The sequence below is a fragment of the Formica exsecta genome, unplaced genomic scaffold, assembly GCF_003651465.1.
Source record: "Formica exsecta isolate Colony F162 unplaced genomic scaffold, ASM365146v1 scaffold83, whole genome shotgun sequence".
NCBI classification, from domain to species: Eukaryota; Metazoa; Arthropoda; class Insecta; order Hymenoptera; family Formicidae; genus Formica; species Formica exsecta.
Genome location: NW_021853600.1, coordinates 620,056 through 646,599, shown reverse-complemented (window position 1 = coordinate 646,599; position 26,544 = coordinate 620,056). Strand labels below are relative to the sequence as shown.

The 26,544-nt window shown below is 32.6% G+C and overlaps 1 protein-coding gene across 8 annotated transcripts in view; it reads right to left on the bottom strand.

The window, feature by feature from the left end:
* The window catches only part of LOC115244723 (potassium voltage-gated channel protein Shal), a 107,926-nt gene that overhangs the window by 14,089 nt on the left and 67,293 nt on the right, over window positions 1-26,544 (bottom strand). For 2 of the 8 annotated variants that reach the window (XM_029822638.1, XM_029822637.1), the window contains exons 5-6: window positions 20,233-20,385; window positions 8,379-8,429 (exon numbers count right to left, since the gene is read on the bottom strand). In XM_029822638.1, coding sequence (XP_029678498.1) covers window positions 8,379-8,429; window positions 20,233-20,385 — 204 coding nt within the window. Of the gene's footprint in view, window positions 1-1,016; window positions 2,928-4,539; window positions 4,662-8,354; window positions 9,450-20,232; window positions 20,386-26,544 lie in introns of those variants that run through there. The other 6 variants (XM_029822642.1, XM_029822640.1, XM_029822641.1 and 3 more) reach the window with 6 other exon arrangements.

Genomic DNA, 26,544 nt, shown 5'->3' with positions numbered 1-26,544 from the left:
CATCAATCATGCAAAAATTAATTAAACAGCGATCGTTTTGAGGACCAACCAAGAAATTTCATTGTGGAATATTAATAATTATTTTACCTGTATCATATTATAGTTATGTTATTAAGTGCGTTCATAAATCCTTTATAAATCGAAATAAAATAGAAAATATTTTTAAATGCTAATTTAATATATGAGATTTTTGCGAGTTGCGCAATTATGTTTTACATTTAAGTAAAATTTATTACATATAATTACATACATTTAGATAAAATTATATTTCAATGTAACATGATGATGAATTTAGATACACGTATAGAATTAAATACATGTATTCAAAAATGATAAAAAATGTGCGAATAAAACTGATTAGATTTACATTTAGAATATTTATATTTATATCTTATATTTATACATGTATTTATATCTATAAACTGCGCAAATCACAGAATTTCGCTCAAAGGTATGCAATAAAACATTCGAAACAAAGCTCAGCCAGCGCAGAGAACCATTAATCGTCCTTAAAATCGTACGAATATATTAAATATCTCTAAAAGCATTCAACACCATCCCCCTAAAAGCATAGCAATCATACATTCATAATCACAAGAAGCAAATTGCACATTAAATAGTATAAGTATTAAATGCATAGCCCCTCAGCGACGAGTCTTCGAAAGATGCAAGAATCCCTAAACAAGCGTAATAAAAAGAGAAGATTTTCTTTTTTTCGAAAGCGGACATCGAAGAAGCCAATCCAGAAATCGTTCTTAAAGACATTATCGAGCACCGGGAGGGATAGGGACTGCTGGGGAGATCCTGATGTAGTGTCCTTCATATCATGGCAGAAAACGCAGAAGCGCTTTTCGAATAATTGATATATCACACATAAATCTATCACATTTATGTCATATCCCATCACATTCTTCTCTTATCATTAGTATCATCATCATCATTATTATTATCATGATCATTAAAAATTATTATTATTATCGTTTCCACAATTGTTTGCAGTAACATTATTTCTTTACCTTTTTTCGCACCTGTATACGGTCGCCATATATGATCACCACTCTGTCCTTGCTCTCGTTCGTAGTTAATTGATAGGATAGACTCTATGTAATTTTCGATCGATCGTTCGATGAAGGCAATAACGTCGATCACATTATTATTATCGTCGCCATAAATTTGTATGATTTGTTTTCTCGTGTTTGTCGATGTTTTCGTCCACATTGTCGTCGTCGTCATCGATGGCGGTTTCGTCCACCAAGTATGCCAAGGGCGATGATAAAGAGGAAAGAATGATGAAGCGGCGCCAATCGTCGTCGATGGATCCAAGCAGCGGCGTCATTGTGATCATCGTTGTGGTCGTTGTTGACATCGTTGGGGGTAGAAGATGGCACGGAAATGATGAAATAGAAGAATTTGATTGATTGACTTTGTAGATTTTGCGCGACTGTGTGTGACTTTACTTGTGTTGTTTGTGCTTTTTTGGTGATTTTCTTAGACTGCCTACGTTTATCGACGCGAGGATCGGATAGACATATATTATATTTTGGCTCTATAATATATATGATATATATACATATATATATATATATATATCTCTTTACTCTTAAATACTTTCTCTCTCTCTCTCTCTCATTCAATTACTCGTCCGATTACTCGCATATATCCGTCGCTTTCTCCCGTTTTCTCTTTCGTTCTCTTAAACACGTGCGTTTATATACATTATATCTTTTACCTTCATTTTGGTTATTCTAGGTTACATCCGCTTTACGTCGACGAACAAACATGTCTCAGCTCTGCTATGGATCCGCAATGTATGTGATCTGAATTTCTAGATACTTATTTATATTTTTATTTCGCCGACACATCTTCTAACGTATTTCTCGACTTTTACTTTTAATTGCTCTCAAGTCACAATGCGACACGGTGTCGATATTTTTTCGTTTATCATTGTTATTTTTCATTCTTTTTTCTTTTTTTTTTTATTTTTTTTTTTGTGCTTGGTCGGAAAATCCGATTCAATTTCGGTTTTAGAATGTCGGTTTACAGTGCGCGAAGGGGTTTTTTTTTCAGAACGAGGCCTCGACGAGGTAAGTGCCGTCCATGGCGACCCCCGTCTGCCCAACCTGGGCCTCGGACACTTGGGCTCTTGTAGCCGGGATGTACTGACTGTACGCCTGCTGAAATCCACAACCACAAGCACACACTACATTGTTGCACGCTAGGCATACCTATGCTAATGCTTCCTACGAGCTCTTCCTAAACTTTCATCTACTCTCGCGATCTATCGATCTACGTATGTGTGTGTGAATGGGTGTGGAAATGAAGCTTTTTAGTAGAAATACCATTTTTAAAATTTTTTTAAACAAATCATTTCACTTTTTAATCGATTGATTTATGATATAGTTATCGACATAGATGAGAGAAGATGTTTCAGAACTACTCATTGTAATTATTTATTTTCCTGCAATATGTACTTTCAATATAGAGTTTCTAATTAGTAACAATATAGAGTTTCTAATTGCAAGTATATCATTGAAAGCTTATTTATACCCAAAAGAAAACAGTTTTTTATAGTACATATTCTTACATTCAAATAAAAATGAAAAGTAATCTCAAAAGATATGTTTATTCTCTTTTTTATTTATCGCAATTTCCGCTTCCTAACTAATATTTTTATTAAAAAACCTGAAGGATGCATTATTATAAGCGTATATGTGCCGGAAAGAAGCAATAACTTCTTAATTTCACGATCCAATCTTTTTCGTCCGACCTTTCAATTTGCATAATAAAATCGATTTCACCGATTTTCAAAGGAATATATATCATATCGCCGATCGTAGGCTTCATGGCGTTTCGACTGATCCAATAACCATGAAGAAGCCTGCAAATTGACGAAGTGACGCATATGCTGCGCGCATCATCGACGAAAACGAATTAATTCGCATTAATATATGAGATTTTTGCGAGTTGCGCAATTATGTTTTACATTTAAGTAAAATTTATTACATATAATTACATACATTTAGATAAAATTATATTTCAATGTAACATGATGATGAATTTAGATACACGTATAGAATTAAATACATGTATTCAAAAATGATAAAAAATGTGCGAATAAAACTGATTAGATTTACATTTAGAATATTTATATTTATATCTTATATTTATACATGTATTTATATCTATAAACTGCGCAAATCACAGAATTTCGCTCAAAGGTATGCAATAAAACATTCGAAACAAAGCTCAGCCAGCGCAGAGAACCATTAATCGTCCTTAAAATCGTACGAATATATTAAATATCTCTAAAAGCATTCAACACCATCCCCCTAAAAGCATAGCAATCATACATTCATAATCACAAGAAGCAAATTGCACATTAAATAGTATAAGTATTAAATGCATAGCCCCTCAGCGACGAGTCTTCGAAAGATGCAAGAATCCCTAAACAAGCGTAATAAAAAGAGAAGATTTTCTTTTTTTCGAAAGCGGACATCGAAGAAGCCAATCCAGAAATCGTTCTTAAAGACATTATCGAGCACCGGGAGGGATAGGGACTGCTGGGGAGATCCTGATGTAGTGTCCTTCATATCATGGCAGAAAACGCAGAAGCGCTTTTCGAATAATTGATATATCACACATAAATCTATCACATTTATGTCATATCCCATCACATTCTTCTCTTATCATTAGTATCATCATCATCATTATTATTATCATGATCATTAAAAATTATTATTATTATCGTTTCCACAATTGTTTGCAGTAACATTATTTCTTTACCTTTTTTCGCACCTGTATACGGTCGCCATATATGATCACCACTCTGTCCTTGCTCTCGTTCGTAGTTAATTGATAGGATAGACTCTATGTAATTTTCGATCGATCGTTCGATGAAGGCAATAACGTCGATCACATTATTATTATCGTCGCCATAAATTTGTATGATTTGTTTTCTCGTGTTTGTCGATGTTTTCGTCCACATTGTCGTCGTCGTCATCGATGGCGGTTTCGTCCACCAAGTATGCCAAGGGCGATGATAAAGAGGAAAGAATGATGAAGCGGCGCCAATCGTCGTCGATGGATCCAAGCAGCGGCGTCATTGTGATCATCGTTGTGGTCGTTGTTGACATCGTTGGGGGTAGAAGATGGCACGGAAATGATGAAATAGAAGAATTTGATTGATTGACTTTGTAGATTTTGCGCGACTGTGTGTGACTTTACTTGTGTTGTTTGTGCTTTTTTGGTGATTTTCTTAGACTGCCTACGTTTATCGACGCGAGGATCGGATAGACATATATTATATTTTGGCTCTATAATATATATGATATATATACATTTTTTTTTTTTTTTTTTTTTTTTTTTTTTTTTTTTTTTTTTTTTTTTTATTATTTTTTCGGTTTTTTTTTTTTTTTTTTTTTTTTTTTTTTTTTTTTTTTTTTTTTTTTTTTTTTTTTTTTTTTTTTTTTTTTTTTTTTTTGCTTGGTCGGAAAATCCGATTTGATTTCGGTTTTAGAATGTCGGTTTACAGTGCGCGAAGGGTTTTTTTTTCAGAACGAGGCCTCGACGAGGTAAGTGCCGTCCATGGCGACCCCCGTCTGCCCAACCTGGGCCTCGGACACTTGGGCTCTTGTAGCCGGGATGTACTGACTGTACGCCTGCTGAAATCCACAACCACAAGCACACACTACATTGTTGCACGCTAGGCATACCTATGCTAATGCTTCCTACGAGCTCTTCCTAAACTTTCATCTACTCTCGCGATCTATCGATCTACGTATGTGTGTGTGAATGGGTGTGGAAATGAAGCTTTTTAGTAGAAATACCATTTTTAAAATTTTTTTAAACAAATCATTTCACTTTTTAATCGATTGATTTATGATATAGTTATCGACATAGATGAGAGAAGATGTTTCAGAACTACTCATTGTAATTATTTATTTTCCTGCAATATGTACTTTCAATATAGAGTTTCTAATTAGTAACAATATAGAGTTTCTAATTGCAAGTATATCATTGAAAGCTTATTTATACCCAAAAGAAAACAGTTTTTTATAGTACATATTCTTACATTCAAATAAAAATGAAAAGTAATCTCAAAAGATATGTTTATTCTCTTTTTTATTTATCGCAATTTCCGCTTCCTAACTAATATTTTTATTAAAAAACCTGAAGGATGCATTATTATAAGCGTATATGTGCCGGAAAGAAGCAATAACTTCTTAATTTCACGATCCAATCTTTTTCGTCCGACCTTTCAATGTGCATAATAAAATCGATTTCACCGATTTTCAAAGGAATATATATCATATCGCCGATCGTAGGCTTCATGGCGTTTCGACTGATCCAATAACCATGAAGAAGCCTGCAAATTGACGAAGTGACGCATATGCTGCGCGCATCATCGACGAAAACGAATTAATTCGCAAACGTCGATGTGACGCATCGCGTGCATTCTGTCAACCGAGTCGAACAATTCGTATTCGAAAGCGCGAAGGACAATTTCGCATTCGAACGAATCGCACGTTTTCCGCTGATCGGCAAAGCGGTAAACTAATGAGTGCCTGCAGACAACGCGATTTTCGGCGCAATCATTTTCCGTCAAATTGCTATCGTAATAACGGGTGTTACTGTGCGAGAGAAATAAAGATCGCATATTCACATATTTTCTCCATATTCGATAAGTTTCATCGGAAAATTTAAGATCGTTTATGGTAAACTAAAAGACGTAATTATTAGAGATTATTAATTATATATATACATAAATTAATATAAATATTAGAGATTAATAATTACATACACATAAATTAATATATCGTATTTACACAAAAAGTGCAAGGAAATAAGTGCATGTTTTAAACAATATATCCTGTGCTGCCAACGACGGAAGTACAAAACATACAATAAGAGACAGAACGAAGTCAGGAATTAAAGAGAGACGATCTGTACATTATCAATTCTTACCTTATATAGAAAGAAATATTTCCTAAGGACTTTTCACACAAGAGTGTCAACATGTTTATAATACAAAATATACAAATATATCATGTTATATATATCATGTTAGATATGTATATGTACATGTGAATTGTCATTTGCATTATTTTTCCGAACAGGGCTTGAGTTAGTTTTAGCGAACTAATCGCTTTAAAAAAAAAAAAATACAATGTACTAACAAATATTTTTAAAATGCATATATGATTCTGGGAATAATATTTCCAATTTAAAAAATTTTCTGCTTTTTGTTAAACCCTTTCAAAACACAACAACAACAATTATGAATATGAATATTGCAGATACAGAAAAATATATTGGACAACACGGTAGAAGCTATCACGTTTATTAAAAATTAATCTCAAAAAATAACTGCAAAAAAATGATATAAATTTAAATCATGTTATTTAAATTTTATTAGCATCAATCATAAAAAAATATCGTATTTATGAATTTTGATACTGCTTCTCGTATCGTTTAAATCCCGATTGAGGTCGCTAAAAAACCGTATCGTACTTTTTTCGTAACGATCGATCGAAACTGCAGCGTGATATTCTCGCGACATTTACAGCCGATCTCATAGTACCTGTTGGACGCCAATTAATCAATGCAAATTGACGGCGAAATCGTAACGTGGATGGACATAGCGAAGAATCTTTGCAAGTTACTAACGAAGGAGAAAGCGCTCGATTTTCAGATCGATTAATCATCCGGCCGGCTGTAATCGACGCCACTTGACAGGATAACGAGTAATACGTAATTAATCTTGCTCACTATGATGGAATAAGATCTCGAGCCGGAAAGTAGCGGATGATATAGTATATATACATATATAGTTATATACAGACAATTATACAAGACGTCGCAAAACCTGTAACTTGAACGATAAAACGGTCGACCTTTGCGTAGAAATAAAATGCGATTATAGGCATGATACAGTAATCGTCGAAATAATAAACTGCAGAAAATATAGTCCATTCGTGAAAAAAATTTGAAATCTCTAAAATATATTAATGTGTGAAAAGGACTTAAACAGAATATTAAAAAATTATGTACAAATTTTCAAAAATCAGAGAATTTAAAAAGTCACGTAAAAAAGAGACTTACGGTAATATAAACGGAAAATTTAAAAATTTATACATTGTAAAAGAAAAATTTCCTAAAAACAACACTTTGCGACAACCTGTATAATCAAAATATTATATCTCTGATGTATTTAATATATTTGCTAGAAGTAACTAAGATAGAAATGGAGAATAGAAATATAACGCACATAACGTAAATACGATTTTCGATATTTATGCAAAGTGATAACATTTCTGCGACTGGACATGCAATTACACGATCGGAAGTATTTGATATAATATATGTACAGGAGAGTTCCGCACGACAAACTAAATAAATTCAAGGCGTAATCGTATAGTACGCGCTGACATGTGTTGCACATAAATTAAGTGACATGTTGGTATGTTGGGGAAGAACACCGGCACGCTCGAGCGGGTATTTTCAACTGACTAGATTTAACAGCACTTTCGCATCTCATCCTAACGATAATTTCAACGCAGCTTTACATAATTGGATGATACTTGAATTAATTAATCTCATGACAAATATGACAGTCATGACAAAATCATTTATTAAAATTGAATTAATATAGCTTATAAGATTGTTTGTGCAGTAATACCAAAATGACTTGCGGTAATGAGTTTTAGTCCTACATCTTATAAAAATGCTAATTTTATATGGACTCGCCTAATATATTTCCAATCCTTCAAATTTTCAGCTTCCTTGACTTTCATATAATATATTATTCACTTTATGAATCCCTCCTATCCTTCAATTTTCTAAGCTGTTAAGCATTGTAATTATTTCATTTTCTCTCACGGAAAATGTTAATATTCCACAATTTCTTTATTCTTAATTATTTCCAAAGCAAGTCAATATTTAATTATATTTTCTCACTTATTTTATTAATCCTCAAATTTTCGATATTTCAGCATTAATTAAAATTGAATTAAATAAATGTTTAATCAGTTTAGTTAGTTCTAGTTGTTTAATTCATAAATTTGATTTAATATCAAACTTAACAAGTATTATGCTTTAAAAGTATTATGTTAATTTTTCACAATATATATATTTCTTTAAAAAGTCTATACAAATTTACAAATATGTAAATTACTGATATTTTCCATCAAAGTGCGCGATATTGAGTCAAAATTACGCGATCGAGCGCACTAGACCCTCTTTTATCGCATGGTTAACAATTAATAGTAATAGAGCCGGGAACGGTGATCAAAAAGGCGGTGCTTGTTACTGGGTCGACGACGAGTAGTGGATCGACGGAGCTTTTTAGAACGTACACTTAAGATTCAATTTTGTCTTGCCTGGCTGATCTGAAGTGGGTGCTCCACTACAGGCTCCCGCTGTTCCTTCGGCTATGCATTATTCATAAAAGCAACTTGTGTTACATTATAGCGTGCATAATGCGCCGGTTAATCCGGCGCGACGTAATCGCCAACGTTGGCGCAAGCTTTGACGACTTTTTGAACGGAAAAGTAGAAAATTATAAATATTAACGCGCGAATCTAACGATACGATCTCTATTAATTTCCGAACATCTTCATAAAAAGTGATAGCCGTTTATGATGATTAATTACATTGATTATGAAGGGGCCGAAAACTGGTTACAGCTTCATAATATCACGTAGCTATTACGTTATTACGACGTCGCGATAAAACTGAAGGCCGGCAAATCTGCCGTGTCAAACTTTTTGTACCTCTCGGAATTCCACTTTTCAATCCAAAGAGATTTGACTGACAATATATACGTATACGTTTGCGCGTGAGGCTTAATTGAATTCCCGTGTCCGCGAAAGAAATTCCGATGAATACTCGGATTCGCTTTAGGCGAATCCGAAGATCCCGCAATATAAAAGTTCTGCATCCGAATCTTCAAAAGTTGAAGCTTTTTTTAAATATGACAGCTTGTCATTTGCAAACATTCTCTAAATTTTATTGATGTTTTCCAAATTTATATCTCTATATTGTCTTAAAATTTAATACACTGAGCAAATATTGAAAGATAAACTGTAGATAATAATTTAACGAAAAAATGGAACAGAAAGCTTATAATTGTGTAACTGACATTTTTAACATTAAGCAGTGTGATAAAACATTTCTAACATTAAGATCTTTGATTACGTCCTGAGGTATCACAAAACGTCACAATTTCCGCTCAAAAAATTCTATTTACACAAAATAAAGCAATTACAAATACATTGCGTGTTTGTAAAACAAAAAATGTGCGCGTTTTTTTATAGCATTTGGCGAATACTAAAAAATTTTCTAATAAATTCTATATTTATTATGTTCTAATATCACTATTACTTAAAAAAGAATGACTAAAGCTCACCACTTTCTCAAATTCTCTATCGCGTAAGATTGTCAAAGATAGTCTGAAAATATCATGGATTATTAGCTGTATTGATAATATGTTTCTTTCGAAAATTGTAATGGCATATTAATACTTTATATGACTTCATGATTATAGACTCGTACATAGCTACATATCTACATTCATGCTTATATATATAGCGCTTTATATTGTACATTATATCCGTGTAAAGACACGAAGCAGCGTCTTTCGGACTTCACACTCTTTTGTTATGTATAATCGTATGCTGAACGATATCGAGCAAGTTTTAATTCGTAATAGAACTTCGAGTATATTTTAAAAAGTAATATTTATAAAAAATATAGAATAACTAACTCTTTTTATGTCAAAAGATATTTCTTTACAAGTACTAACTACACAATAAGACGATTCTATTTAAAACTAAAAAAACATATATTACGTCTTGCAGATGACGTGCATTTTAATCTAACATATATATTAAACTGCTATAAAAACATCTCAAAATGATCGGAATATATTTGTAATAAAGATTCTTTCTTAAGGATTCCTTCTAGCTTTAAATGTCTGATATAATTGCTTTAACAATTAAAAAAGAAATTAACTTAAAATTCTATTAAATAAAAAATATATTGTTGTTTGCAAATACATAATAATTACTTAACGTATGTAACAGTTAAAGCGAATTATGCATATTTAAAAAAAAACTAAAGATTCACATAGATTGAAATAATTTCAAATGTATTTTGTTGTAAACCACCTGTTATTACTCGTAATCGCATAAAGCACAACATAATCACACAGATCGGAGTTACGGAATCGCAATTTGCCGGGATCGATATTTTATACCGCGTAATAGAGAATTACTTAAAGCGGACAGCGAAGATATATAATACTGTTGCTTATTGTTACTATTAATGGATTCAGATGTAGTTAATTATCAATCTGATTACTGTCCGCGTATTGAGTAATCAATAGTTTCTAAATATATGAGAATAATAGAATTTATGCCCTCTCTCTTCTAAAACATATTATACTCGCGCGCAAATATTTTAAAAAGAATATTACTGTGTCACAAATTGAATATTTCTCTAAAAAAATTCAATTTATTTAAAATCGTAAAAAGCATTTTTAAAGACTTTTCTTGAGTAAACATGCTATTCAATGTTATATCGCGCGCGGATATCATAAAATAATATCATAAAATATCATAATTAAATAAAAATATTTAATTCCACCAGAAAAAGAGCACCACAAAAAATAGAAATAATATAATATATTTCAAAAATTCAAAACAATGCAAACGCGAGAATGACAAATGTCGATTTCAACGAGTTTTATGTGAATTTAATACGAATTTCTTCTCGAGCAAACCGACGTTGATCAAAGTAAAAAGAATGAAGATAAAGCGATAGGTATTAGAGAAAAGCTCAAGTAAAACGAAGCTTAATGAGTCCGCGAGTTACTGAGACCGTCTATCGTTCTCTTTCTGTGTATCTTTCATGCTGCCATTCCTTTCATCCTGCCCTTTCCTCGCTCGTGCCTACATAGAAAATCAACAAGAGTTTTCGTAACGAGCAAAGAACGGTCGATCGAAGAGTTTCGCTCTAATTGGAACGCGGGTGGCTCAGACGAAAGAAAACGGATCTTACTCGGCCGATTCTGAGGAATGAATTATTCACGTGACATGTTCGCATGACCAGAAACTGTCTTCAGAACCCCCGGACTTTTCACGAGCGATTAAATTGACGATGCTCGGCAACTATCCTGTTACTTAATTAATATCGGACTGTAGCCTTCGTACTATAGCCTACAAACTGATAAAATCTTCAATCATTAAATCTAGCTTCAATATTTTCTGTTCAATTATTTCAGTCAGGTTACTCTTTGATTTACGTAATATAATATATAGTATTTAAATCTTTTCCAATATTAAATATATATTTCATAAAAGGCTTTTTAATTTTAAGCTTTTAACTTTACAAATTAAACGAATTGAGACATCAAATGCGAGATATTCATATGTACATATATTCATTATAAAATATCATATATACAAAAAATTAAAATAATAAATCTATATTTTCTATCTATTTTAGCTATATTTAGCTTTACACTACGTAAAAAATATCTTATTAAAAGTTTAACAGAAATAAATTAAGAGAATTATAATAAAAGAATTATATCATTTGTGCGCGTATATATGTATGCATATATAACTCGCAGAGTAACTTCTTCAATATCGAAATTGATCGCCGTGATATTGCTATTGATATGATCAAAATTAATTTGTCGAACAGATTTGTTCGCAAACGTTTCTCACACAATGTGCATTCGCAATGCCTGTATCGCCCATTACATAGGAGGTCACGTGCGAATTGTACCAACCGATCGATCATCGTTTTGTAACGTGAGTATGCCACTTACCATTCAACGTATACAAACTGTATGCCGCGTACAGACGTACAAGCTGCACGCGACCTGTATGCAGTTGCACGATTGCGGATTGTATAAATAATCACGATCGCATTAATTCCGCCGAAGTATCCGAGAGCAAATTAATTTGCCCGAAATTCTGCTTGTCAACGATTGAATTTCTCTTTTTTATTTGTACCGTATATCGAATCAAGAATTATAAATCGTAGCTTTCAATGTAAATTTGACAAAATATAACAAAATGGAAAAAAAATCAAATAGAAGTATCGTATACAATGTGTGTTTATCTTTTTTTTATTTTTTATTATTGTAAATTTTATTTTGCTGAATTTTGCGTGTCTCTTAGCATACTTCATTATTTTTGCATACCAATCCAGTCTTTAATTATACGCGTCACGCATTGCATAAAGCATTTAAGACTATAAATATATTTTTATAATAAAGACTTAATAGCCGGAGAATATAATGTCTTTGTATAAAATATGTATTAGAATATGTTTTTCATTTCCTATATCAATATCAATATTCTCTGGCTAATAATTTCTGCTTTTCTTCTTAACTTTGACAAAAAATTATTACATTACCGGATATGTTAAATAAATTATTGAATCCATAACGAAAAGAGTGTGAGTTTCGAAAAGGGCATAATTAACAACAGCTAATTATCCATAGAAAATCTCAATTTTTATAATATATGTTAAATGAGCAATTTTTAATTTTTAACATACAAATTTTCAATTTCCAACTATTAAATTAAATAATATACACTTACAAAATAATATACACTTTTGATCAAAAGTTTTTTTTTGAACAATACATTTATAACACCTTGGTTCCCATAAATTTATATCTCGACGAGATAACGTTGCAATGGGCGAGTGTCGCTTTATGAAAGGATATAGAGAAACGATCGAATCTACTTTCTGTATTCGCGCTTTATAAGGCGTTATACATCACGTGGCGTAGCCCTAAGGTCAGGGCTGTTGGATCAACTTGAAGTCGATAATTGTGCAAGGATGACCACACGCGGTTATGTACAGCGACTTGTAAAAACTTATGTGCAGGGACAGCGATTTTCTCGTCAAACGTTTTATTTTTAGTTTGCCCGACTAACATTTTCCGCTATTTTTTCACACTTTTAATTGTCCGCCATAATTAGTATTATCGATTCCCGTCCCCTTTCCTGCCTAATATATATAAATAACGTAAATAAATTATCTCTTTTCCGCACGCACAATACGAATTTTACTACCGAGATTAACAACCGTATACATCGAGCATATATTTAAAAATTTTATAAAAAAACAAGCAAATATTATATATAATCCGTCATGTTACAAATATTTTGACGTTTCTTCTTATGATATCTAAATAGCGCTAATAAGTAATCGTATCAATGTGTTATAAATTGCGAAATTTTTTTCAGTATAGATCCCGTAATTTTTGTCTTGTATAAAAAAAAGTTTTTATGTTACACGCAAATATAAATATCACATCCAATAATTTGTTTCTGGTATAATCTGTTAAAATATTGCAAATGTTACTACAAAAATATATAAAACAAAATCATCACTTTATCATACTTGTAATGGAAGAGACATTTTATTGCATAAAAATCCTTATAAAATGATTACATTTCATTTTAAATATTTTTATTTATACATTCATCACTAATTATATAAAGAATACGATATTTATATTTGTACCAAAAAGAATTGTGTGAGGAAGAAAGGAGCTTTTTAAAAAAATCTTAATTTCTTTATTTCCTTGATTTTGTTGATTTGATTTCATCATGTCGCGCTTAGGCCGCGATACGTGGGAAAAATAATCGCATTATCGAGAATAACAGGTCGCTCTGGAATGTGGCAAGTATTTCGTAGCTAAAATGTAGTTAAGGGCCGATCGCAAACTTCGATAGTACATTAACATTATCTATATAACAATCGATAAATCAACATCAATACAACATTATATCGAAATGTAAAATTCTTAAAATAACAAAAAATTTTAATATAAAATTTAGAAAAGAAACATATCTTGAAAAAGATATAAATACTGATTTAAAGCATAAGGTAATAACTTTTCTTAAATTAAACAAACTAAATTAAAAATTTTTATACTCCTCAGGAAATATATCTCATGATACGTGACAGCGTCTCATTTTTAATTTTTCTGAAAATTGCACATCGATTTGCGATCAACCGTTGATCGTTTCGTAAAATTGATTGCATGACGAATGAATGACGTTGACACGAATTTCCGCGAGAGTAAAAGAAATAAATAAAAAACACGCCGTATTTCCACGTGAATCGCTCACGGTGGGAAAACTATTTGTATCAAATTGGCATGCGCCCCTTCAAATCGTAAAACGAGCTTTGCTCGAAATCAAAAGATGCCTATGTGATATCCGATCGACAATATCATAATTAAATTCCTTACAACAAGGCAATGATAATTCGTACAGTTAAAAATATATTTTAAAATTACAAATATTTAAGACTTTAATTTCTTGTAATTATCTCTCTCTTTTTGTCTAACAACTTTTATTAAACAAAAAACTATTAAAAATGCAATATTAAACAAAATCGATAAAAAAAATTTGTTTTATTCTCCACAACCCAATAGTTATTTCTAGTTATTCCTTTATTGATGACATTATAACTGCAAAGTTGCAAGTTATCATTTCCTTGCTGCAAAGAGAGATTTCAAATCGTGAGCGAAATTAAAATCGCGTAGAAATAAAGTATTGAAATCAAAACTTGTTCTGTTTCATCTTCAACGCAAACCAATCTTTAACGATCCAATGAAACGATTTGTGCATTAATGAATATTATATATATGTACACATCTCTCGCACCATGCGAGCTCCTACATTGTTACCGGTTGCGTTATCGCTATCGATCGATAATTAATCGTAATAATTCGAACGCTTCTTCGTTATCGTCGAACCTACCTACGGGGGAAGGATTCATTCATCTTAAAACTAGTTCAGAGCAAAAAGAATCTCGCCCCTATTGATCAATCTTTCGTCACTTTTAGAGGACTTAATTTCAAAATCTCGTTTTTTTTTGCGATTAATGTCACCATCTTTATGAGAAAAAGTCTCAAAATTCCTCGCGCAATTTTCTGCCACTATCGAAGGAAGTTAATTATCGTAGATAATTATTGTTGATATCATTTATATAGTATTGCCAATTCATGGTATTCACGATTTCCAACTCTAATCGCGATCACTAGCGTCACGTAGATCTTAGATAGAAATGCGACACTGTTTTTTTCTTTTTTTTTTGCGGAAAGCATATTTGAAGATTGAAGTATAAAACAATATCAAAAAAAAAAAAAAAAATTAAATAGTAAAATGTAATAATCTTGATATTAATTTCAATCTCAATAATTATAAACTTGTCATTATATGACTTGGTTTAATGCAAATATGAGCATACAATATACGAAAGTTGCCCATAAAGAAACTTCAAAAAAAGCGCTCGAATACGATGGCGTGAGGCTATCCGCCTTGTGTAGTGAGATTCTTTAGCTCTCTCTTTCTTCTTTTCTCTCTCACACTACGAGCATGACGCTATCGTTCTTAGTTTACGTTTTATGATGACTTGAATGAGGTTGTGTTCTGCGTTCGTGGCAATTTTCTGTTTTTGGAATAGTGCGTAGATCATGTAGCGAATTTTTCTTAATCTTTTCTAAACGGCGACATTTCAAGGTCAATTTTAATTTTTTGAACAAGAAAAAGTCTGCAGAAGCCAAGAACCTCACTATACAATGCCACAAGGCGGATGACCCCACATCATCGCATTCAGGCGCTTTTTTTAAGTTCGGTTTCTTTATGGACAGCCTTCATATATTCTTAACATTTTAAGTTTAATTAATTCTAAGTTTATATGTATAATACATATATGCATGCAAATCTTTTAAAAAGATGTCGAAAATTCAGTAAATCTTGATTGAATTATAAAATTGAACATTTTAAGATTATCTCGCACGCAATTCTCTTTTTACGTTTTCAATTACGAATAATTAAAACAAGTCGAGATTAAAAGTACAGCGGCTTTGCATCATCGCGTTTCGATCAAAATACGTTACGCCAGCATGTTCGCAAAAATAGCAGTTATAATTTCTATGAATAATAAAACACGAGCTCTGGATTTTTATTTCAGCGTATCGATTAGCTGTTCGTTCGTGAATCGGCCACATTGGATCGAGTTTGCGGATGAACTTTTGGCGCGGTGTGCTCGCGTTAGGCGATTCGATAGATTGTAATGGAACGGGGATTATATAGATCGAGTTGCGGGTTATTAATATGAGCGATTATATTAGACGAGAGCGGGGTGGTCGCGAGCTCAGGGCAGGACTCGATGCGGCGATATATATATATGTCGAGTTAATCTAAAAATGGAAGACATGGGACACACGGGGCTGCGGAGATACTTGCTCCGCGAGAGGTGAGGTCGGTAATTTCTTCTGGAAGACGGATCGATCCTGGATCCTCTATAGATCTAAATACAACGAAACGCAACCCTCGTAACTTGCACATTTTTTCTCATTTCTTTATACATTTGCAAAATTATAAAAATTATATATATATATATATATATCAATTAATAATTATACAAATCAAAGACTCATTATACTTTTATTTCAATTTAATGAGCATGACAAGTTAAATATAATTATAACATTATTACATAATGATAATTGTATAATTGTTGCAATTATTTATAATTATAAATTAGTTGGTAACTTAATGAAAATATAAAATCAAAAATATTATTGAATTCTTCTGTTTAGAATGCAAGAGAAAGGTTGCGTGTCGCAATCTGAGATATGATAGAGAATGACTTGTTCCTAAATCCTAGATCAGTGAAAGGCGAAGATATTCTATTGGATTTGGGATCCTTCGTGACTCTCTACGATATGGCAAGAAGGAGATAGAGACTTGTTCCACTAAACTTCCTTGAAATTCAGACAATATTTCTTTCAACAGAAGACAAAGTTTCAGATCAAGAATAACACTCTTCCATCATCTATACGATATGATCAATAAATATCTATAAATATGATCAATAAAAATAAATAATAAATGTTTGAGAAAAAAGAAACTTAATATAAAATACAATACATAAAAAAAAGTCCAATAAAATTATTGAATTATTAAATAACTGATATTTCATTGTCTATAATGTTTCAAGCAACTCAATGCAAATGTTAGAATAAAAAGCTGTTTTAGAAAGCACTGAAAATTTAACAATTTAAACGCGTTTTAACATACTTATAACAATGTTATTAAGAAAATGTAATTACCAAACTTTATACATGTATATCCGTAAATTCATTGTAATAAAAAGTCATAATATATTACAGTTAAAATAATTAATATAAATAACAAAATGTTTCAAATCTTAAAGTAGCTATTAAGATTTCCCGCAATTATGAAAGAGACATTTTAAAAAATCGCGCAACTCCTGAGATTTTTTCAAAGCACAAAAGCGATTCAGAGAAGACTTTATTTATTTTGTGCGGCATCCGAAACTATCATTCAGTGATGAAACAAAAACAGATGACGTCAGAAAGAATCGAGAAAATAACGCAGACAAACACACATACACACGCACACACGAACGATAATTTTATTCATCACGAGTTACTTGACACGATCAAGACTTAAATACACACAGACACACACACACACACACATATACATACCCGATTAAAAATGAAAATATACTTGAAAAAATTAAGAAAAGACAAATACAAATTTCAATGTAACAGATACTATGAGACTTGACAATAGCAATTTTGTTGGTGGTAAATTTTTATAAATAAATCGCATTCGGCACGAAGAAATAACAAAATACATATTTTCTAAAAAAATGTATGAATTAAATAAATTGTAAGAGAGAGAGAGAGTTCTGAAATTATATTATAGAAAAAATGATATTGAAACAATCACAAAGAAAAATGTAAATATACACAAATTAAATATTATCAGAAAAGAATAATGGCATACGTAAGTATAAAACTATTATATATTATTTAATTTAATATAATTTATCTCATTTCTCTGGATAAATAATATTTTTTGCTATGAATTTAATCCGTATATATAATATCAAAAAATGGCAAAATATAATTACGAGGAGAGAGCAGAGGATTCTCAGTGCGTTTGTCATTACTCTATCTTGATAACTACAACACCCATTTAGAATTTGGCAAGAGGGTAATAATGACTATAAAAGATAACGCTTTTAGACCTTTGCTAAGAGTTACTTACAAGAAAATCCTAACTGGCCACGATTAATGTGCGAGAAAATTTTTCGGCCACAATGCATACTTGAGTAATCTTAGAGATTAATCAACAATAATGTAGCAGATCAGAACGTTCGCATACTAGACACCTCATTGGTCTGCTAATCTGGACATTTTCAACGATAAATCTCTGAAAACCAAGCAAGCGAAACGTCGACGATCCGATCAATCGCTACGTCCTTATGGAGATTAGAATCGAGATTATCACCTGATTCCTGAGAGACTAATCCAAAATTTGAAATTTCGAAGGGAGATAAACATCAGATCGAAGCTTTAGATCCTCTTCGACAATCGGGATATATTGCTAATTGTAAGATTCACTTCCCACTTTAATCTGTGATGAACCATTAAGAGTAAATAAGATCGATAACGTATTAAATTTCTTCTTTTCTGTTTCCAATCTAGCTTTCAACTCCTCCTATTATAAATACTATTCTTATATTCTTTGAATTTTGTGAGTTCCTCTTCTTTTAAAGAGAAAAATAAAAGTTTCTTTTCTTATTAATCAATCTCATCGTAACTTTATATATTTAAAAAATAATAATAACGAGATATTTTTATATATTAGATTTAATACTGTTCAGATGACATATTAAAATTCCTATTGTGTATCTGTCTAAGATAAATTATGTATTCATCTAAATAGGCTCTTGTGTGCATTTATAAACATTATTTTAAAAGAAAGACAATAAAATAAAACTTTCGAATCTCTAATTAAACATAAAATATTGTGTTAATATATCGACGAATGAAAAAGAGTCCATGCAACTTCATAAAAGAATAAAACAACAAAATTGACATAATTCGATGAATTTCTGGATGGAAACACATACTATAATCTCATTATTTAGCACAGCCAGCTCGTGAACTACGAGCACATTAAATCCACAGATTTAATTCAATCCGCATAATCAATCATTCTTGAATCTTCACGAAGTTATCTTGAGAATCGAAAGATTTGATCTGAATGAATAAAATTATCTCCATCAATTCCATTAATCTGTCGAAATTCACGATTTATTCTTTAGGAAAATTAATCGCGCCAAAGAGAAAAAATGGCGCAGTAATGATAATTAACTTTCCAGCTAGAAAAAAAATTGCACAAGATATCAACGACAAGAAAAACAAAGATAGAGTACCTGCAGTGCTTTATAAAAAAAGGCAGAATATGTGCAGTCATCTTACTATCTTTTTATTTATACGCATTGCAGTTAGTCTTTATCGCCAGAAACCCTTGTTAGTTAATTGTAAACTTTGGCTGAGAGCTACTAGGGCAATCCTGAAGCGTCAAGAATTAGCTGAGCTGCGACCTTAAAGTCGTTCATTGAGCTGGGAACAGCTGATTTCCATTAGCAACGGTGATTAAAAGAGCTCCATCCAAGCTGACTCCTTCTCGAAGACGCTAGTTTAATTAAAATTCTGCAATCTGGGCGCAATTGCAGTCTTTTAGCTATGTTCTCGTCTCGATTTACTTCTTTCATGTGGGAAAATGTCGATTTATTCAGCCCGCGAGCCAAAGAGAGCTTATAAATAATACTTTCGTTGCGCTTGGAGCCATTAGTTTCAACAACTCGAGACTCGGAATATACCGCTACAACGTCTCACCCCGTAAATCCGCGAAATATCCGCAAAAGCCCGCCGGATCATTCACCGGCAGCTGAAAATTCGACAGAAAACAATCAACGTCCTCGAAAAACAAGAACTCCAATCGACAGTCTACAATTGGATTCGATAGAAGCAATCGAGTCTCGCTGTGCGATACGTTTCGCACCCGGCGATCGATTTCCGGCGATCGATTCCGCCGTCGGGTGGCTAGAATAATTGCGCCGATAGTCCTTACCCCTGGCTCACACCCTGGTCTCGTTGTACGGACTGGACGAGCTCGTGCCCTGACGACGCTGCCGGTCAGCGTCGCCCGGCACGTTGAACACGACATTCGGCACGGTCGTTGGATCGACCGCAGCCTGCTGATAATGCGACCGACCGGGTTGCGATTGATGAGAATGGGAGGAGGACGAGGGCGCGGTCTCGCTTATGGAGGTAATCGAGGCGAGTATACGTCGACCGCGTACCTGGTAACGTTGGGGGTAGCAGCGCCCGCAGCAAGACTGTAGCAGGCCGCCCCTGGAGGCAGTGCTGTGCGCGGGGGAAGTCAGGGGCGACGGCGAGCCCGGCCTCTTCGGGGCACCGTTGTACGGCACCTCCATCTCCACGAATTCACGGTCCTGGAAAAAACAATAACAAACGGGACTGTTGAGTGGGAGGCTTTTACACTCAAGAGAAGAGCCGTGCTGCAGGGCATAAAGGTTCATTCATGCGCAATAATGTTGATGAAAAGATTCGTCGAATTGTGAAAAACTCGGATAACAAATAAGAAAACAAGAAACGTAAAATAAAGGAAACGAAAATAGAAAATGTTAAAGGAAACACAACGGATATCCGATAAACTATCGAAGAAATCGAGATGAGAAAGGCAGAAAAGGATGAAGAAATATAGAGATCGGAAAAAATATTATAAAAGAGTATAATAATGCAAATTTTGAAGAGAGGATCCACCGAATTGACAATGAATAACGCAACGTAACTGAAGGACAGAAATAAGTCATTGGACCAGATAAGAAGAATGGAATCAGAAAAACTGCGACGTGCAGGATCCTCCTAGTTCCATTCATCTTATGAAAAAGAGCAAGGAGTTGTGAAGCTGAAAATGGCACCAATTCTCAAGTGGAACACATTAATTAGAACCAGTCGCATTACTGGAAAGCTTAGTTTAAGCTGTGTGAGATAGAACATGAATAAATGCGCTGTTGTTGGAATTATTACCTAAGTAACTCCATGTAATATTGGACATGCTGAAGAAATGATTAAAAAACATTGCTGCTTTATCCACGATACATTAACTACGGCGGGAATATATCTATAAAATCATCATTACACACGGTTTTAACCAGGTATGATAGAATTATTATCTAATAAATTATTTTCTTTTTCAAATATCTTATATTAATATCAAAATGATTAATCGTGTATAAAGTTTGTCGCGGCAAAAATATATTAGCACGCTTTCAGCATATATGTTTTACACTTTTTTGACCATGTATAATATATTCTGTCTAAATCTTTCCCACACACAATGCACATTCTTCATAAAATATTAATTTCTAGCAGATAATCAATTCTCGCTACAGCTAAATAATTAATTAATCTATTTTGCATATACTTTTGATTATCCTGGCGAAACAAGCAAAACTGTATTTCTCCTCATGTTACCGACTTAAGTTTGGCTTGCCATGTATTGTTTAATTTATATACAAAGTTGCTGATTCACCCGAATTATGGCGAGACGAGAAAGCAAACAGTGAAACCTTTCAGTTGTTCCTCGTCGTTGAACTATTCCATGTTTATGTTTCATCTATGAATTTCTGCTTAGAATGCATCGTATCTCGCATTAATTTGAAGACGGTTATTAATACTTTAATTACACCTACATGTACATTAACATTTAAGTTACAATAGATCAAATGTCGATGAAATATATCAATCAGCAACACTTGCCTATTTATTTGCTCCAGAAAAATTTAGTTTTAATCAAAATCGAGATTTTATTTTAATGATATCAATGGCATTTTTAATCCAATGATATCTTTTTTATATTATCTATTTATAATTTTTTATACGTTACTTATTAAATAGCTAAAAAAAAATGCCAGCTAAAAACGTGGATCGTGCTTTTTAAAAGAAAATAATATTTCGTATTGGATTTCGAGGAATTTCTACTTTATTTTTTTTCAATAAATTTGTTTTGTTTTAATTGTGTTCAGAAAAAATAAATACCACACATATTTGAAGACGAAAAATGTCCAGAATTTCGCATTGTTTAACTTTATATCTGTTAATGTGAAAAATCTTTTTTATTGTAAAATAAGAAAATAAATTATATCGAAATAACAGCAATAGATGTAATAAAATTACATTACATATTGAATCTTATTAATATATTATTTGAAATATTTTTTAATCAAATTTTTCACATTTGCAAAATTCGATGTTTTTACTAACTCTCAACATTCTTACTACTAATTATTAAAAATGTGTCGAATCATGCTAATAAAAATAAAATGCAACTTAGTGAAAAAAAATATGCTGTTTTAGATATTTTCTGATACTTTCCTTTTAATATTTATATCGATTAAATTTTTTTTTACCTTCTTCGCGCGCGATTTCTCATTGTTAGTTGATTATTAGAAAAGCTCCAGTAGATATACGAAAAACTGAATGGCGCAAGATTCTGTGATCCGCGTGAGAAACGAGATGTCTTAAAGAAATCCTGCGGGGACAATGCTCGGAAAATGGGAGGTTATCGAGTGATCTCGATGTCGGCCGAGTGAACGTCGCCGTTTCTTCGGTGTCGCCTAAAAGGATATTGCTCGTACAGAATGGAGCAGCACCTCAATCTCTTTTGCGATAAACGCCCTCGAAACGATTCGACGTGATCCACGCAAACTGCAAAACGTTTTTTCCGTGCGAAAGTTCATGATAGCAATCGCGATAACTATTTTCTCGCCATTTTGCATAATTAATAGGTTCACGCTACTACATTATATATGATAGCTTTCGCAGATTACATTGATTAACGTTGAGGATGAAAAATCCCCGTTTTTTATTTTTACTCCACTACTATTCTCTGTTTGGTATAATTTAATATAATGATAATATCTATCTAATATCTAATAATAATTATAAATATACATTACTTTCTATTTTATTAATATGCATCGACAATTATAAAAAAATCAAATAGTCTCTAAATGATTAATGATTTTTTACTGTAATAAGCTGTAGTGGGTTAATATAATAAAAGAAAGACAAATACTGCAAATATCTGTTATTAATATATGATATATAATAATATCGATTGATATAAAGCATTGATATCATATATCGAAAAGTTATCGCCCTTATATACGAAACGGTTTTCGTCAGCAGCTCGAAGAATTCCCCGAGGAAACCATGGCTTTCAAAGCTACAGATGGCTCACATTCTAGCAAACCCGATCTTGGAAAACTACAGGATTACTCACGAGAGACTGTTCGTATTTCAACGCGCAAGCTTTCTGAAGAGATGCGATTTGTCGTCGTGAAACCCTCATTATTCGAGCCAACGTAATCCGGCGCAAAGTTATGCAATTTGTACAAGTAACATTGTGTAAGATTATCAATAATAATCCCGCAAGATCCATTTAGAAAATCTCGCAATATATTATAAGTAATATTATGTATATATATTATCAGTAATGTAATGTTCAAATGCAGACACGCATTTTATACAATGGAGATCATTTTGCCGATTTTTTATAATTATTCTTTTTCCTTTTTAGGGGGAAAACGATCTTTGGGTAAACATTTATATGGATAACCCTGCCACAGGATTATTCACGAAAGACCGACCTATATTCTATCGGCAGGGATCTTCCTTGCTGCCTTCGTGAAGACCAGATTAGACTCGTCCTTATCGCGTTACGTCCTCGGGAGGGTAACTGAGCGTAGGAATAAAACGAGGAGCTGGAGCAGAGATATTTGTCCAATAAAAGATGCCGTTCGACTCCCCTATCCCTGTTATTTTCTCGTGAGAGCTCGCGATACTCTCCTGCGCGTATCGTATTGTTCGCGCGGGTAGCGCGCGAAAGGGAATGCCGGTAATGACGGTTTCAGAAAGATGGATGGGTTGAATGCGCCAGTGTGCGATGGACCGATCGATCCCTTAAAACTTTCGCCAATCCCGTACTCTGATGGGCGAGGAATTAACGTGAAATCAGAATCTCTTCAGATTTACGAACAGCGAGTTTTTCCCTTCCGATACGCGTATTGCTTTAAATTTTATATTCATTCACAAGGTTTTCTATATAAGCTAATTTTAAGAATCATCATCGATTACTTCAATTATGTAACGTCGAAAGCAACAAATCATTTGACTTCCTTCGTTACTATAGATATATGTCATGCTGCTTAATCGTTTGCATTTAATAAAATAGAATTGTACCAAAGACTTTTTAGAAGATCTCACTCATCAGCAAATTATCATATAATTTAATCTAATGCTATATTTTAAATACTAAAAAAAAAAAGAAAGAAAAGTCAGCAGTAAATTTTAAAAACATGCTCGATCAAATATAAACATTGACACGTGTTAAATTAATTTATTTCACGCTCATTGCTCGTCTTTCGATGTCATAATTCAATATAGAGCTGCAATGACGAATCAGAAATCGTAAGACAGCGACTGTGACATTGCTTCATAAATAACTCGATACGACATCGTGACCCGCCATGCTCCACGATTTTACGACCCTAACGACGTTTCGATATACTCATGCGATTCCTTACTTGGCGAAAGGGCAAGTCGACACGTAACTCGTAATGATCTCTTGGAAACTTGCAGATCTTTAGACTTTTTCTACATTTCTTCTCGGAAAATATAGAAGGATATAATTACTACGATATAATTACTATGTTGATTTCATGTGTATTTTATGTCTAAAGTTATATTATTTCTTAATTAAAATAAAAACTTTGAAAAAATTTAATATAATCGCATTTAAGTGTGAAATATGTATTGAGAGTTTATCATTTATATTTTCTTAAATTACATTGCTAAACTTTTCTCCTTGTTATTTGCTATCTTTTCTTTCAAAGTTATACTTATTTTATATAGATATTAGATAGAAACTTTCTCATATAACAATAAAATGGCACAGCAAATAAATTAGTTAATTTATATTATCGCATTTATTTACCGATTCAAATTTATTTAAAATATTAGAGTGACTTTAAATAAAAAGGTATAATGGTAGCTTTTAAACATCCACTCACATAAAAGATATCGCTTCCCGCAATGTTTCTTAGAGAAAGAGTATAATATCGCGCATACTACAATTTCTCGAGAAAGTCTTCTTTAGGTTTCTTGTATGCATAAAATTACTCGCTACTATTTACTTTTACAAAGCAGTACGAGAGTGTTATATCTTTTGCAACACGAATTGTCGTGTATGCGCAAAGTAAATATCTCACTTAATGCAAATACAAATGTCGATTTAAATGACAGTTTTATACTTACATTTGATCTCAGAGATTTTAGCGTGATTCATTACATTACGCGAGATACTCTACGTTACGAGAATGTATCGGACCATAACTTCCGGTTTTGGTTCGTTGATAGTGAAACGATGCGTTACGTCGCGTGTAACGATGTAATTCTCACGGCGACTGCGGGAAATTAATTGGAACATATAGCAATTACGATGATTTTACGTATTCATTAATGATAGATGGCGCGACGTGAAAGTGTTTGACTATTGTGTTCCATTTCATATTTCATTTCTATAAAATCATTTCATAATAAAGTATTATCCATATCAACTAATAATATTATATATCGTACATAAAAATTCTTAAAAAATAAAAATGATGAATGTTGAAACAGATTCTACATTTAATCATTATAAAAATAAATAAAAATAATAATAATAATAACAAATAAAATATCTGCGACACCCAACGCGATAATTATAAATGGGCGATTATTTGGTTCACACAATATTTTACAACATTCCGTGGCGACGTACAGAATTACGATCAAGAATAAACGCATTGTCAGAAGTACAGCGACGGAATTGCGAGCATGCATTGTCTAAATGCCACGGTATCTGCGGAATCAACGGAATGACCGCTGCACATGCATACGTTGATATCAGCCGCAAACCGACGTACTGCATATCAGACATCGTCTGTTTGACGATACTAGACCAATCGTCAGATTCATCAAAATAATCAAAAATGATACGTTCAGATACGCTACACGGTAACTATACGGACTATATAACTGTAATTCTCGATGAAAGGGTCGAGATGCGACTTTTGAAGATGCAAATTGGATGAATCCAATATTGATATTTTGAAAAAAATGATTTTAAAATATTCCTTGAAATATAGAAAAGCTGATCGATAAATAAAATCCTTTGAATAAAAATGTCGCAATAAATATTATAACAATGTACCATATGTAAGATATTTACAAACTCACGTATTTATTATAGTCGCAAAGAAAACTTTTTTGCGATTATTTGATACGCTGTTTCTTCGTAATTTTTTAATTTTTAATCATCATAGAAATATATTATATTAATATGAATGTATCTCTCTGACACGTAAATCACGTTAAAACATTTTGCGATTCTTAATTTGCTATAGCAGATTTCTCACAGTCAAAAACGTCATAACGTCTGACATAAAACGTATCCACCCGAAAAGATCCTGTCAGGTCACGGCTGCGACAGTCAGAGTACAGTTACTTTATTTGCTCCATTCCGTTCCTATTCTCTATTTAGC